This window comes from Chelonia mydas, chromosome 6, assembly GCF_015237465.2.
Source record: "Chelonia mydas isolate rCheMyd1 chromosome 6, rCheMyd1.pri.v2, whole genome shotgun sequence".
Classification (NCBI taxonomy): domain Eukaryota; kingdom Metazoa; phylum Chordata; order Testudines; family Cheloniidae; genus Chelonia; species Chelonia mydas.
The window spans coordinates 49,392,417-49,408,060 of record NC_051246.2 but is presented as its reverse complement, the minus strand read 5'-3'; the positions used below and the strand labels follow the sequence as shown (position 1 = coordinate 49,408,060).

Sequence of the window (15,644 nt, the reverse complement as noted above, 5' to 3'; positions counted from 1 at the left end):
ACCAACAGAATGGAACACCTGATGTAAGCTATGCTATAGCAGTTCCGGAGGAACAGTTATAATTCTTTTAAGCCTACTTGTTTATTAAATTTGGAGAAAAGCATTGTATCTTGTCTCTGTAGACACTGGAGAACTGAAAATAACCTTGTCCCTAGTTTTACTAGCTTAGCAACCTCTTTGTAAAACTCCCCACGGGGACTCTTCTGTTGTTCTTGAACAGGCCCAGTACAGACCTATATAGCTAAATCACATCTAGTGCAGGGTTTTTCTTTTTTTTTTTTTAACCTTCCTGTCTCATGTAATTGTAGTAATTGAGTCTGGCTGCACAGTCAGCTAGGTTTGTTACCAGAGACATTGTGACAGAAATGATACAAAAGTAAGAAGATGGAGCCAGTGCTCTCTACATCATGATTTTTTCCCTCTAATCCATGGACATATTACGAGTTAAAGGCTGGATTGACTGTTCTTTCTTCTTGTGAGCAAAAATATGCCCTAGTAAGACAAATCAGTAACTGGCTTTGGTACTTTTAAAACAGAGGAAGAGATCCTATATATATAATTTTGGTGTTGTACCACTATTTCCTTAAGAGTGACAAAAGAATTGAGAGGATATAGCCATTTCAATTTACAAGTCAATAAGGTATGTTGAACTGCATGCCAAAGATATCAACTCTACCACTGTAGTTGTCGCATATTTATTTAATTATAGCATTATTAAATTGTTGCACAAATACGTACAGATATAAAGCAAGAACAAAAATATCCTGTTTTCTTTGGACTTTATGAACTTCTTTGCATATTATTTTCCAGACAATTTTAAAAATCTAGTTCAATTGTTTAATGTATTTGTATTATTTATACCACTGTTAGTTGAAGAGTTATTCCAGAAGAAAAGAAATTGATCTATGTATTATCTTAAATCTTTGTATTAATGTGCCACGCAGTGTTGTTTTGGTATTGTTGGGGATTTTTTAGAAGATTGGGTATGAGATTATTGCATTTTTTTAAATTTACCAATTAAACAGAACATTGTTAAAATATCTCGCATTGATTTAGTGCAAATATTACACAATGTTTGTGTTTCTTGGGGACATGCTTTACTTGCTTTGGAGCATAACTGTTACACTCATTTAATTCAGTGAGAAGTTTAAAAAATATTGATATTTGACTTAAATTTTAAAAACAGTCTCAGATCATCATTCATAATATCAATAATGAAAAATATATTGAGGGTATTTAAAAAAACAACAGAACATTTGGGATCGGGTGTCGTCTGAGATGTGTTTCAGTTCTTCATTTCTCAAACTGCCTATATAGAGATGTGTTGTACTCACTGTCAGCAACTCCATTCATTTACTTTTTTAAAGCTATTAAGAAGAAATGTTTCAGAGTAACAGCCGTGTTAGTCTGTATTTGCAAAAAGAAAAGGAGGACTTGTGGCACCTTAGAGACTAACCAATTTATTTGAGCATGAGCTTTCGTGAGCTACAGCTCACTTCATCGGATGCATACTGTGGACTTTTTTAAGGCAGAAATGTCTTTTAACTATGTTACTATGAGGCAATAAATTCGTTCTGTAAGTTATTGATCTGTAAAGCTGGTTTCTAGATAAACATTCAGAGTATCTATGTCCTGAGGTTTTAAGTCCTGTTGTTCTTTATACCCCAGGACTATATAGATACTTTGAATTGTTTATCTAGAAACTAGCGTTGCAGATCACTAACTTACAAATGAATTTTTTGCCCTCTTATAGCATAGTTGAGAATGTTAAAAAACACAATTAAAGTAATGAGATCATGAGTATAAAAATCTCAGTGAATATGTTTAAGGTTTATATTCTCATGCTATTTAAATACAGAGTATATGATGTTTTTGTTCATTTGTCCTGCTATATAATTATATCTTTTACCAGCATATATATACAATTGTATAGGCTGTATGTGTACAAAATACACCTACACGGGGCATGTTAGTTAGAGGGTTCTGTCAACAGGAATGCTGTTCCAGGGGGCAGGAATTCCAAAAGAGAAGGTACTCTTTTCCTATCTCGACTTCATACTGCTCTGGGCCAACCCCAGTGAGAACACTCATGTCCCATTAAGACCATAACTAGATTATTGAAAGAAGAGGTGGTGAGGTTCGTCCTCACCCGGCCATCATTTCCACAGCAGATTGCAAATAAATCTACTGCATTGAACCTCACCCTATAGTACAGCAGGTTCCAATTTCAGCAGTTGTCATTTTAGGATAAAATCACAAGTCAGCTGGTATTTTCATGTCTGCGCTGAATCAGGGATCTCTAGAAAGTTCCTATAAACCTCCAGTATAAAGCAGAAGGGATGCTTTTAGTACTTATACTATACATACCTGTTCCTAGTTGCATAGCAAGTTTCCTACATTAGATTCTCTGCAGTGATCTAGAAAACAATTGGGAAATGAAAATTAAGTTGGATTGCTTCCCCCCACCCCCCATCATGTCGAGGGTGGAGAAAGTAAATAAGGAAGTATTATCTACTCCTTCTCATAACGCAAGAACTAGGGGTCACCAAATGAAATGAATAGGCAGGTGGTTTAAAACAAACTAAAGGAAGTATTTCTTCACACAACGCACAGTCAACCTGTGGAACTCTTTGCCAGAGGATGTTGTGAAGGCCAAGATTATAACAGGGTTCAAAAAACAACTAGATAAATTCAGGGAGGATAAGTCAATCGGTGGCTATTAGCCAGGATGAACAGGGATGGTGTCCCTAGCCTCTGTTTGCCAGAAGCTGGGAATAATCAACAGGGAATGGATCACTTGAAATCCTTTCTGTGTTCTCTTCATTCACTCTGGGGCACCTGGCATTGGTCACTCTTGGAGGACAGGATACTGAGCTAGATGGACGTTTGGTCTGACCCGGTATAGTCATTCTTATGACAAAGCTAGATGCAAAAGGATTTCTGTTTGCATTGTTGGCCGTGCAGAAGTCCACAAAATACAGACTTATTTCATGTTATTTAATTGTCCAACATAATACATTTCAGACAGATCTCTGTTTTGTTTTGACCACTTCAGGACAAGGATGTTGTCTTATTCATTTGTAAAGTTCCATATACACACACAGTCCTTCATAAATATTTAATAATAACAACAACACTGAAATGCAGCCACCTCTCCGGTTGAGGAGGATAGTTACAGACAGCACAGTGCACAAAAGTAGGAGAGAAGCCACTTTTGGCCAGTGGGGCAAATCCCCTTTTTCACACAGAGTGCTATGGGATCTTTAATGTAAGTGTACAGCAGATACGACCTTGGGTGAAATCCTGACTCTACTGACATCAGTGGGAGTTTTGTGAATAACTTCAGTGTCTCCAGGATTTCACCCCCAACGTTTTAAATAACACAAAATAGCTGGGGAATGAGGAAAGAGAGCTCAAATCACAAGTCATTTAGGAATGATGCATGTGCGTTCTTAATGAAAATTGTATTCCTCCTTCTTCATATTGGTCTCATTTTGCCCTGGGGTGGAAAAGAGAATGGGGAGGGCTGAGTTCTGGGCCAGAACTCAACAAAATGACTCTGGAGTAACTGAGAGCAAAGCTTGCTCCGTATCTGAGTACTAGGTATAAAATGGATATACAAACACCACCAAAAGTGTGGAAGTGCTTACAAATTGTTTTACTGAACCTTTGATATCTTTATATCTTGTTTTGTTTTTTAAAGGTACATGACTGATGGTGGTTTGGGCCTGTACACTCGAAGACTGAATCGGCTACCAGATGGGATGGCTGCAGTGCGGGAGACACTGCAGCGTAACACCTCACTGGGACTAGGAGATGCTGACAGGTATGCTTGTGTCAAGCAAATGCATGTTTAGATTGTGCCTTTTTACAGTGTCATAATTTGCAGCTGCTAATGCATGTTGAAATTCAGGTAAATAGCTGTGTAGTGGGATTTCAGTGGTTGACTATGTGGTTGTAAGGATCTCTAATGCTGTGTACCACTTAATGCGTTAGGAAAAGGGAAGAGACACAGTGTAAACCCTTTAAATTATTGTCCTCTGATTGTAATGTGGGTTTCTCAAGTGGATTTTTCTGAGCTGGAAAGAACAAAAGCATATTTTAAAAAATCTACTTTTAATACATTAGACTTGAAAAAGAAAGGCACAATTCTCTTCTCACTTTCACTTCATTAACTTCAATGAGGAGAATCAAGCCCAAAGTCTGGTATAAGGGCTTTGTCAGGTTATTAAAAGGAACATGATTAACTGGAGAAAAGAGAATCTAGGGAGGTTGATCAAAAAGGAAACTTCTGGAGAAGATATGTGACATGTACATAGCTAGGGTTGTGATGAGTAGAAAAAGCTGAGTACTTTTGCTTTGTAACAGGATTTGATTCGAAGGACTTCCTATCCCCTCCCAACCATTGTGCCTGATAAATTTAACATAAGCAGTTGATCTATTGCTTGAACCTAGCCTTTGCACTGAGAACATTTGCAGAAGGGCCCATGCATGGCCTGTGAGTTTGCCTCATTGCTTCCATAAAGTGCCCCTAAGTAGTATATGTGGATTTTGAGCTTCACTCTTTAACCAGATTTTGAAGTTAGCAAATGTTTTTTTCACTGCTAACAGTAAACGTTTCCTGGAACATACTGTAATAGACTTCATTTGCTGTGGTTGAGATCTTCTGGTTGGTGACAACTAGATTAATAAGGGTATATAAGTATAGGAGAATCTAGGTGTGGTTTTTGAGGAGAGCAGAGATGGATTTCTTTTGATGCTTCTTTAATACTAGAAAAGGAGCAGAACAAAAAGGTTGAATTCAAACACCTAAACACTGTGAAGAAATTCAGTTTAGTTCTCTATAAGCAGTCACTGCTTTAGGGCCAGAACATGTCTATATTTTTCAGGAGTTCATATCTTGTGCTGAATTTTTGAAGCCTAGACCCATTTCTACTTGACACTACTTCTAATTGGTCAGATAGGGTTGTTTGTGAATGACATAAGGCTTGGGAACTGACAAGGAAGCTGAAGACTGTTAGCACAATGGAGTCTTTGCCCATGACTCTAGGGCTCCTAGGCACTCCTACAATACAAATAAATAATAATATTTTCAAAAATACTAAAAACTTTTTTAGGGAGCTGTTGATTCCCTCCCCCTCTAGTGTTTACAGCATCTGTCATACTTTCATTTGGTCTGAAAATCTTCCTGAGTTCTATGTGCTAAGTCACTTGCCTGAAATCCAGCCTGCCTGTGTGTGGTTTTCTTATTTCTTACAAGAGCTTTTTATTTCAGCTTTAAATAAATTCCAGCTAGAGGAATCATGTCACATTGCAAAAGAAAAGGCAATTACTTGCTATTAGCAACTTGTTACAGAGAAACCAAAGAACACATTTGGTGAAAGAGCTTTCATCATCCTCATAATTAGAAACTAAGGAGAATGGGGGAGAGAAGGAGGGTTATTATGAAAATGAATCTTATAACCTAAGTTGGAAGAAGAAACCATACAAGTACTGGAGGTTGGGTTCATGTTGCTGACTCAGGAGCAAAACAGGGTCATGAGCACTCGATAGATTACACTTAGTCCCATATGCTGTAGCTTTATTACGAATAGTTTGATTAAATCCTTTCTAATTGGAATATAGTAGCTGTATTTGCCTATCTGTCTTAAACAGAAGTTCAGTGCATTCTGCTAGAGGCTAAGACCCAGAGTTATAAGGTATTCTGGTGTTGCTGTGCTCAGTGTTGCAATGCCTAATGTATCTAGGAGCCTACAATATCAAAAGGGATTTAGGCACTTAGGATCCAAAATCCCATGGACAGCTGATGGGAGTTAGGGTCCTACATATCTAAATCGCTTCTAAAAATGAGATTAAGACTTCTAAATCAGTTAAGTGTTGCAACATTAAGCTCAGCAACGCCTATGTATCTTGAAAAATTTGAGTCTGTGATTTGAAAAAAGCTCCTTGAGCATTTAAAACAGGGGTGGGCAAACTTTTTGTCCTGAGGGCCACCTCAGGGTTGCAAAGCTCTGTGGAGGGCCGGGTAGGGAATGCTGCGTCTCCCCAAACAGCCTGGACCCCACCCCCTATCTGCCCCCTCCCACTTCCCGCCCCCTGACTGCCCCCCTCAGAATACCCGACCCATCCAAACCCCCTTCTCCTTGTCCCCTGACTGCCCCCTCCCGGGACCTCATCCCCTATCCAACCTCCCCTGTTCCCTGACCACCCCCCCAGAACCTCCGCCCCATCCAGCCGCTCCTGCTCCCTGTCCCCTGACTGCCCCCTGAGACACGCCCCCCCGTTCCCCACCTCCTTACCATCCTGGAGCCAGCCACGCCACCGCGCTGCCGCAGGAGCGGTGGGCCAGAGCACTGGAGGCGCAGCACGCTGAGGCTGCGGGGGAGAGAGACCAGCAGGGGAGGGGCCGGGGGCGAGCCTCCCCAGCCAGGAGCTCAGGGGCCAGGCAGGACGGTCCCACGGGAGGTTTGCCCACCTCTGATTTAAAATATGGGATTAAAACCAAGGGCTTGTCACAATGTGACAGGGCACTAGCTTGCTGCTCAGTAATGTCCCATGTGGACACTGCACAGCACACTGGAAGTTCCATAGTGCACTTTGACATGTTGCTCTTTGAAATGGGTGTTTGTCAAAGCACATTACTGCACTTTCAGCGTTCTGTAGCAGCGTCCACATGGGATGTTACTGTGAGGCAACCTGGAGCACTGCAGATTCACACCCTGGCGTGTGATGTAGTAATGTTTTGTGTAGACAAATCCTAAATTTTAATCCATTTCTCAACTGAACTTTTACTGCAATGAAGGGTAATCTAATAAAATGATACAACGAAGGGTTAAAGAGTCTATTCCATCTATGAACAGAGGTTAATGATCATGCAGTGCTGCTCAAGTGGTCTACCTAGAAAATATGTATGAAGATTAAATTTAGCTCACCATAAATAGCTGTAAACTGAATACCATGAGAGAACACAGTGTGAAAATATAGCAAATCACACCTAAACGGTTATTTAGTTAAAGAATTCCCAAAGGAGTTTTTGCAATTTGCTTACTTGTTTTACTTACTAGTGTTATCTCATGAATTGTAGATGGCTAGTAGAGAAGCTTTTGTACATTAGCTCTATTAGCATAAAACATAGCCCTCACAAGGTACATTTCCCCCTGCAACAGGAGAGGAAATCTGAATTAGGCAGTTTAATTTAATGCTTGATTGCAAGGTTAATGGAATCATCACACAATGCAGCTGAGTTTATTTACTCACTTGAAGAAAACTTGTGTGTGTGGAATAAACAGCAATTTCAATGCCTTTTTATTGAGTATTTGTTTGTTTTTTTTAAGTTTGTAAATTAACCACCTATGGTTTCATCTCTTCCATATTTATGGTTTGGTGTTTACCAGCTGGTTGCATAAGTTTGTTTCACATTGTCAGACAGAGCTGCTTGATATAAGGCTACATTAAATTCATGCTCAAACTTCCAATTACTAGAGTGCAGAATATGGATATCCGAGTTCAGAAAAAAGTTTAATATAGCTGCGTACAAACATTCCTTGTTTCTTTCTGTGTAGATAATTTGAGACCGACATCTAGCTAAATTACTGTATCTTCCCGAATAGCTCAGAAGACTATATTAATGAATGTGACTTTATCAAGAATAACTTTAAAGCTACTATTAAATATGATAAGCAAATATCAATAAATCTGTCTTTTTTTAAAGCCTTAATGAACGAGTGCTTATGAAACTATTTTTGAGTATGATTTACTTGGATTATTTCACTTTTATACTTTAGATTGAGATTGGAAAAATTAGAAATATTTTAATATGAAAAGTAAAACAGCTAAAGGAATTCTTGGACCCTTCCAAGGTTCTTCACACCTTGTCCTCTTGAATGCATCCTTTCAACTCTGCTGGGGAGAGAAATTTCACCTCAATTTAAATTGCATCCCCCCACTGCACAATGAAACCTACTGTGTTGTGGGCTGCAGTTAAAAAGTGGTTCAATCTTCCAGCATAAATGGGACCAAACTGTGTTTTAACTGTGTTTTTGAATCATGCTTCACCTTTGCAATGGCCAAGGTTGTAGCACAGTCCAGGAACACAATTATTGAAACTGTACATTTCTGCAGTACTGTGGGAGCAGATTGAGTTTAACTATGTCACAGAAGTGTGCCATGATGTAACTATTTCCTGCAACTCAATAGCATTTCACAGCATAGACAAGAGTCTCAGATAATCTTATGATGATTATAGACATGGGTGTGGACCTAAGAGAGGAGATACACTGTAAAATACAGGAATTGAGAGTTAAACTGAACCAGAGCAGAATGAAATCAGGGAAATACAAACCACAAATGTAGTGATGTTAATATGAAAGTCGGTCAATGAAGAGAAACCCAATATTTTTAATGCAGTCACCACTAGGGAATCTTTTGGATAAATGTGTATAACTCAGCAACATTAATTTTGTTTCACTAATACCATCTTAATTCCTCTCACTTATACCTGTCTAACATGATCTACTTCCATGGAGTTAATCCTAATTTACAGCAGTATAAGAGGGGAATTAAGCCTAGGGACTTTTCCCCATCTGCTCCAACTCCATAGTAAAACTTGAAATAGAAACTTCAAATTTGCAACCACCTGTAGGTATCAGTGATTAAAACTATAGATGTCACTGGTTCTGTATTTTTACACTGCCTTTCACAATGGGGTCCTGGTCCATAACTAGGGCTCCTAGGTGCTGGGGTAACACAAATAATTAACAAAAATTGTTGCAAGATAAAGATTTGAGCTAATTGACGCACACAACAGAATGAAAAACTTGAGACCTTTTGACAATGTCAAAAGACAGTGGCAGAGGACAGGGCAAGTAGTGGAAAGCAGACAGCCATAGCCAAGGAATAGATGTCTATGACTGTGGAGTGCAGAGGAAGAAAATAACATAATTGCCAGCCCACTGACCCCGACAGCAAGTTATAGATAGCAAATAGCTTACTGTAGCCCCAGTACTGTTTAGACTCTAAGGCACTATGTCCTGTCATTATTCATCCCATGGAACTGCATGTGAATTGATGGTAGGTTGTGACCTTTATTAAATTGGCTTTAAACTGTACTATTGAAAAGCCTGTGACTTGACTGGAAAATCCTTCGTTTTCCTCATATGACAGTGTTGTGCAATTCTCACATATCAGTTTACATCTAATTTAATTAAAATATTCTGGGCAGATTAATTGCTTTTAAAGTCTGTATTCATTTTATGTACAAAGACTTTAACCACCGCAAATTTCAGAAGAAAGAATTGGTCCATAAACCTAAAACTAGAGGATTATACAGAATACAAAAATATTAATGCTTTGCGTGGGAGTGTATGCCAAATGTAGGAAGAGTTCTTTTTTACATCACACATACATATTCTGTTGTACTGTATGTGTTTCTCTTTAAAGAATGTAGTACTCATTAGTCATATGAAATATTTATTTTAATGGCTTTCAAAAAAGCACAGATTGATTCCTTTGGAAGAGAGTTGACTCCTGTTTCAGAATGGCAGCATCAACAGCAATTTACCTGAGATTAATGGCCACTTTTTAGGCAGTGGGAAGAAATTTGTATTTCATGTTTGCAGGGAACCTGAACAAATGTTAGGTGCAAAAGAAATGGTAATAACAAATGGAGACTTGCAATAATAATTAATGGTAATACGTTGGACTTATTTCACTTTTCTTGCTAACATCTTCTTGCAGCTTACAAAGGTGGGCAATATTATCCCTGTTTTAAAGTTGGAGTACAGAGAACGGTTAAGGGTCTTACCTAAGGTCATAGTGCAAGCCAGTGGTTGAGTTAAATGTAGCTTGCATTCCTATATTTTGACTCTGAGCAATAGACTACACTTTCATGGTGTAAAACCTGTAGGTTGCAGCATGCATTGGATCACTAGTTGTGAGTTAACTGAGTGAAGTATAACAGGATTGCTTTAAAATGACAAAGCTACTAGTAAGTTGGGTTAATGCTCAATGGGGGATAGAGATGGTTATATTATCTGGGTAGACGTGGGAACTAGGAGTGCACTTAAAAGGAGTTGAGAAAAAGGTTGTAGCATGTGATCGATTTGGAAGTAATACTCTCCTTTTTGAGGGGAGGGGGGAAGAATGTTATCACTTTCGACAGGGTGAGAATACTATCACAGATGCTGCAATAATGGGCATAATATAAGATGATGAGTGGACTTATTTTTTTTACAATGTTCATCATGAAAATGTTGCCATTTACCACTTGCAATCAACACAATTCCACCACAAGTCCCATACTGTTAATTACTTGTAAATAGCAGCATTTTAGTGGAAACTGTCATGGTATCTTCCTTAGCTAAAATAAGAGAGACAAGGTGTGTGAGGAAATATCTTTTATTGGAACAACTTCTGTTGGTGAGAGAGACAAGCTTTCGAGCCACAGAAGAGCTCTGTGCTGCTAGAAACTAGTCTCTTTCATCAACAGAAGTTGTTCTAATAAAAGATACTACCTCATCTACCTTGTCTCTGTAATATCCTGGGAATGACATCTCTACAACTACACTGCATACCACAATGAACTGAAATAGTACACTTATTGTTACAGTAAGGTGTCTCTGTAGATCGTGGCAAACAGGGTGATGAATTATATTCAGAGCAATGGTGAACCACAAAACCCTGTTATGCACCACAACAGTCATACTCCTTTCATCTTGGATTCAGTTTTATATAATTATGCTACTTTAAGAAGGGCAGCATTATACTGCTGTCTGTTACTGAAGTGCAAAACACCTATTGAAAACGTGTCTGGAATTTAAGACAGCCTTTATCCTAAAATGTTAAAGCATGACTTGTTACATTTTAACCTTTAGGTTGTCAGCGCCTTGATTCTTAGAGTCTGAGTGCACAAGCAGATACAGAACAGCTTTCAAGGTTAATGTGTAAGAAAACTATTTCAGTATATTTTTAACTCTAGAATACTCGTGACAGTCTCTCTCCCCTTCAGTGGCTTCTCCATGTGCTCACAGGTTAATCCCTTTTGCTCAGAGGCAGGCTGTTTCAGTGCCTTTCTTATCTGAAATTGTGAAATTGCATCCAAAGTCTTGTAGTTCACGTCAGCATTTCCTAATTTTTGTCAGACTGGAGAGATCTGAGTTAACCAGAGACTGCATCCCACAGCAAAAGTGCAGCTGCTCTTCCAGCTAGTAGTAGCAGCCATAGGAGTTAAGATACTACAGTTGTTGCCATTACAATGCTGTCATTTACCTCCTGGATTCCACTTTCCTACCCACAACCCTTCACCTGCTTAAAGCCCTAAAAATTGCAAGTGCATTTGGTTGTGGGACAGCAATGTGGAGCAGGATACCTTCAGACAGGTATCCAATATAGTAGGTAAAATATATTTTCACAAAAAATAGTGAAAAAGCCATAAATCTGGTAGATTTCAAATCCATCAAAGAATAAATATATATTAACATCTGTGCATTAAGTCAGACAAACTATATGATATAACTATATATACAGTTGCTTAATAGTGAAACCGAAGGATTACTCAAATGTTCAATCCCACCAGATCTACCACTCAGCCTCATAGTCTGCTTGGATTTTATCAGTAAGCTCAAGAAGAAACGCCACTCCAAAGATGTAAGATGTACTTTGGTGCATGTCGATAATCATCCCTCAGCCTTTGAAAGATACCATGTTTATCTTGAAAAATCAGATACCACAGCAACAAAGAAACAAGTTTCTTTGAAGCTTTTGGCCTTGGGATTTTGTAACAAAGATCAGCTGATTAGAATTTCAAGTTGTAACAATACAATATACCTTGATTTTGTATAAAGAAAAGGAGGACTTGTGGCACCTTAGAGACTGCTCAAATACATTTGTTAGTCTCTAAGGTGCCACAAGTCCTCCTTTTCTTTTTGCAGATACAGACTAACCCGGCTGCTACTCTGAAACCTTTATTTTGTATAGTATCTTTTTTACAAGCTGTAAACCAAAATGCTTCTTGGGGCTAAATAATACAATTACTATATTAAACAACAACAAATAAAAGCAGAAGGCAAAAGTGTAGATGCCAGCTCTGGGGGCTTTGGGGTAACAGGCCCTGACAGAAGAAAAGACATTCTCCTCTCAGTCCAAGGAAAATAGGACAGTCATAGGGTAGGCACCCTTGGCCATAGGTCCAAATGAGAAAATAAACACAGGGCAGCTTCCTTGTGCCTAGATCAAATGGACAAAACAAACAAAAATAGATACTGGTTAAAGTCCTGGGCACAAGCATAGACCTCATCCAAACAGGACAAGCAGATAATTAGCAAGTTGTTGTTCTTCCCTCACCCGTATCTGGTTCAGGAGTCTCCTGGGCACAGACGATACTAGAGAACAACTCCTCCCCTTTCTGCCACTGCAGAGCTACAGTACTACCACTCAGCAGTTTAACAAGCTACTCCTGCCAGATGCTCTCTCCAAGGTTGGCAGCTCACCTCAGGTAGTCTTTCCAGGCTAGATTGGTCTCCATAGTTTAAAACTCACGTGAACTGGCTTCATCACAGAGATAGATACTAAAGACATGGAGTGGATCTGGACCCCTGAGAATTATACCTTTCTTTACTCCTGGTCTATGCAGTCCACCCTCATGGATAGCCCTTTTGGGCCTGATTTTCCATTGCCTTATACTTGGTGTTTTCATTTTACACTTATGAAAGTGGGTGTAAAACACCACAGATCTTACCTGTGTACATTAGGAGGGACATCTCACTTTTTCAAAGTATTGGGTATTTGCTTCCAGTGGAAACAGACTATAAAACCATGTTAACCACTAGTCTGGTCCAGTATGACTAATCTTATTTTCCTACACGTGGGCCTAAATTTTCCTAAAGTGTTTTTCTTTGTGTGTAAGCACATGTATGTGTATGTAACTACACATGTATGTATATGCAATTTAGAGGCTATGTGAAGCCAGTGATATTTTGTATTTCCAGTGCCTGGAACTAGCATTGCCTTCTCTGTTCCATGCAATTTCTTTTAAAAATGCTTTGGGCATTAAGCTTGTATTCCACGAGTAAACAGGTTTTGCTGACACAAAGGCCATTTTAAACTGTATCAGGGACTTCGTGCTTTGCATGACAAACCAAAGAATGTGCAATGTTCGCTGACACAGTGCAGACCCTGTTATTTAGTTTTTCATGTCTAATAGCAACAATGTCAACATAGTCTCAAGATTGACCTACTCTAGTAACCTCTGAGTTTAGGATTTGGAGATTGGATAGATAAAACTAATGACAGTTTTCAAACTCCAAAAGCGGATTCAGATGTTTGTACTACTTGACCAGCTTGAAGGTTTTGGTATGGCTATAGAGCAAATGTAAAGCGAGTTGGGGCTGAGGGTGGGTTCTTTTTCATTCTGTGTGCAGTCTGAAATGTCTAATTTTTTAAAAGGTGAACACTACAATCACAAATCCTATGGCCTGTGTTGTATTTTTGGTAGTTCGACGATACACAGTGCAAAGGACTTTTTACTTAAAAAAAACAAAAACAAAAAGCCTCAGTGCTCAAGAAAGGCTCCAGGAGACTGAAGTCTTTAGCCATTGTCAGGTATAACTTGGGTGATAGTGGTGCAAGCTTTCCCACACTGTTCTGCCAATATGTGCCACTGCTGACCTAGAAAAATGTCTAGGGGTGAGGAAGTAATGTAGTTTCCATGCCCATTCAATGATTTTGGCTTCCCTGCTGAGGTGACCAAGAAAGCCATTTAGTTGGTGTTTTTCTTTGCAATGGGGACACCTTTCCACTAGAAAATGGATAAAGACTGCCAGCTCATTTCACTTACTGTGATATAATGACCCATGTGACTCCTGTTGATAATCAATGGGAGTGGCATGGCATAAAGCCCATCCAGCACTTGGAAAATGTACCATTATGGTTTCTAATTTACCTCACTTGGACAGTGCATTAGGCCTTTCAGTGGAATTGTCCACAGTTGTATATTACGCTAGTGTGGGATGACAATTATATGTATACCGCAGATATCTTTAGTTTGTATGTGATTCCATGTAATTTGTTAATAAACAGATTTAATCTCCATAGCCAGGAGATTAGCATTTTACACAGTGACTTTACTTCTGCAATAATTTTACTGCTTTGGAAGTTATATAAAAAAACAGGCAGTCCATACCCATGATAAGCTTGTCTCTCATCTTCCTTGCTGTGCTTCTTTTGGCTCTTTTATCTCCTTATCTTGAGTTGTCTTCAGCAGACTTGCTGAATTTTCAGTAGATTTACACCAAACCTTGCTTGCTTCAATTCAGTGAATAAGAATTGTCTTAGGAATTAGGACACTAAATGTCCAAGAGAAACTATAAGGGTTATATACCAGTGAAGTCAATCCCTGTATATTTACAAGATTACATATTTCATAAACAACCACAACAACAAGTATACATTAGACAATTATAATTAATTACACACTATATCCTGGAAAATCTTTGTCAAGGCAGCTGCTGTAAAACCGTGTAACTTATTTTTTATTAGTAGTAGCTTATTCTATTCAGTTTTTCAGTAAAAAATAAAGCACTTGATTCTGATTTAGCTTACAGCTGTGTAACTTGAGGATAACTCCTTTGAAGTAAATGGAGTTATATTATCGTAAAACGGGTATAAACCCCAAAGAGCTTTAGGGAACTCTCTCATTGTGGGAGGCCACACTCAAGTATATCAGGGTATGAATGGTCAATAAGTAGCCAGAGGGTCACACTGGACATTGGAACTCTAACCTTTGAATAGTATCTGAACAAAGCCCCAGGTCTGAGTTTAAAGAATTTTAGCTGCTTAACTTTTCAGTCCTTAACTGACAAGGGCTCAATTCAGCTGATACTGCTGTGTTGCTGCACGCTCTCATCTGCCTCAAGTAATTTCTTATCTTCTTAATCTAATTTTAACTTCAAATTGCATCTTCACTAATTATTCTGTAGTTTGAGTTTACTTTTCATTTGCATCAACTAATTAATCAGTCTGTTTTTAGAGGAAATGAGAAATTCCTTTGAATTTTCCAAACAGATATCTCCCCCCACACCCCTTGCAATTCATGTTCTAGCATAAGTGATTTATTCTTGTCATGAAATTTGCAACCAGGAATGTTCATAGTAACATTCCTGGCTGTGCTTTGCATTTATTTGAAACTATTGATACTTGGTAGGTGCTATCTGATTTGCATTTAAACAGTTCTGGGTTTCACTTGTTTTTTGGTTTTTTTTATTTTCAGAGATAATAAAATGCAGGCCCAATACTAGATTCCATGTGCACTCAAATCTGAAGTTGAAAAGCTGTTTTGGATGTGTAAGGAATGAGGGATCAGGACTGTATATTTTTTGTAGAATAGTCAGAGATGAAAACATAGAAAAAGGAGAGGAAAAGGAGGAGGGAAAATCATAAATGAGTAACCATCACAAACAAATAGATATTAACATCCTCATGCTGGGTGAAATTCAGATACTACTCCTGTCTTCAAATTGGAGTAGCGGTGAGCATCGTACTGTTCCGTGTCTGACTACAATAGGTATACAATTGCTGGGTTTTTAGATTATCCGTATGTGATATCTCATGACACCTAATGTGCCAGCTCTAAGTTTTGCTGTGTTTTTTTT

The 15,644-nt window shown here is 38.6% G+C and overlaps 1 protein-coding gene and 1 long non-coding RNA gene across 12 annotated transcripts in view; one reads left to right on the top strand and one right to left on the bottom strand.

The window, feature by feature from the left end:
* NAV2 (neuron navigator 2) overlaps positions 1–15,644 on the top strand; it is a 649,830-nt gene that overhangs the window by 538,557 nt on the left and 95,629 nt on the right. For all 10 annotated transcript variants that reach the window (XM_043547852.1, XM_043547853.1, XM_037899955.2 and 7 more), the window contains one exon: positions 3,704–3,826. In XM_043547852.1, coding sequence (XP_043403787.1) covers positions 3,704–3,826 — 123 coding nt within the window. The remainder of the gene's footprint in view (positions 1–3,703; positions 3,827–15,644) is intronic.
* The window catches only part of LOC122466105, a 62,419-nt gene that overhangs the window by 40,302 nt on the left and 6,473 nt on the right, over positions 1–15,644 (bottom strand). The window contains exon 2 of one of the 2 annotated variants that reach the window (XR_006291369.1): positions 2,368–2,417. The exons of the other annotated variant lie outside the window; for it this stretch is intronic. This is a non-coding gene — a long non-coding RNA (uncharacterized LOC122466105). The remainder of the gene's footprint in view (positions 1–2,367; positions 2,418–15,644) is intronic. 2 annotated transcript variants of the gene reach the window in all.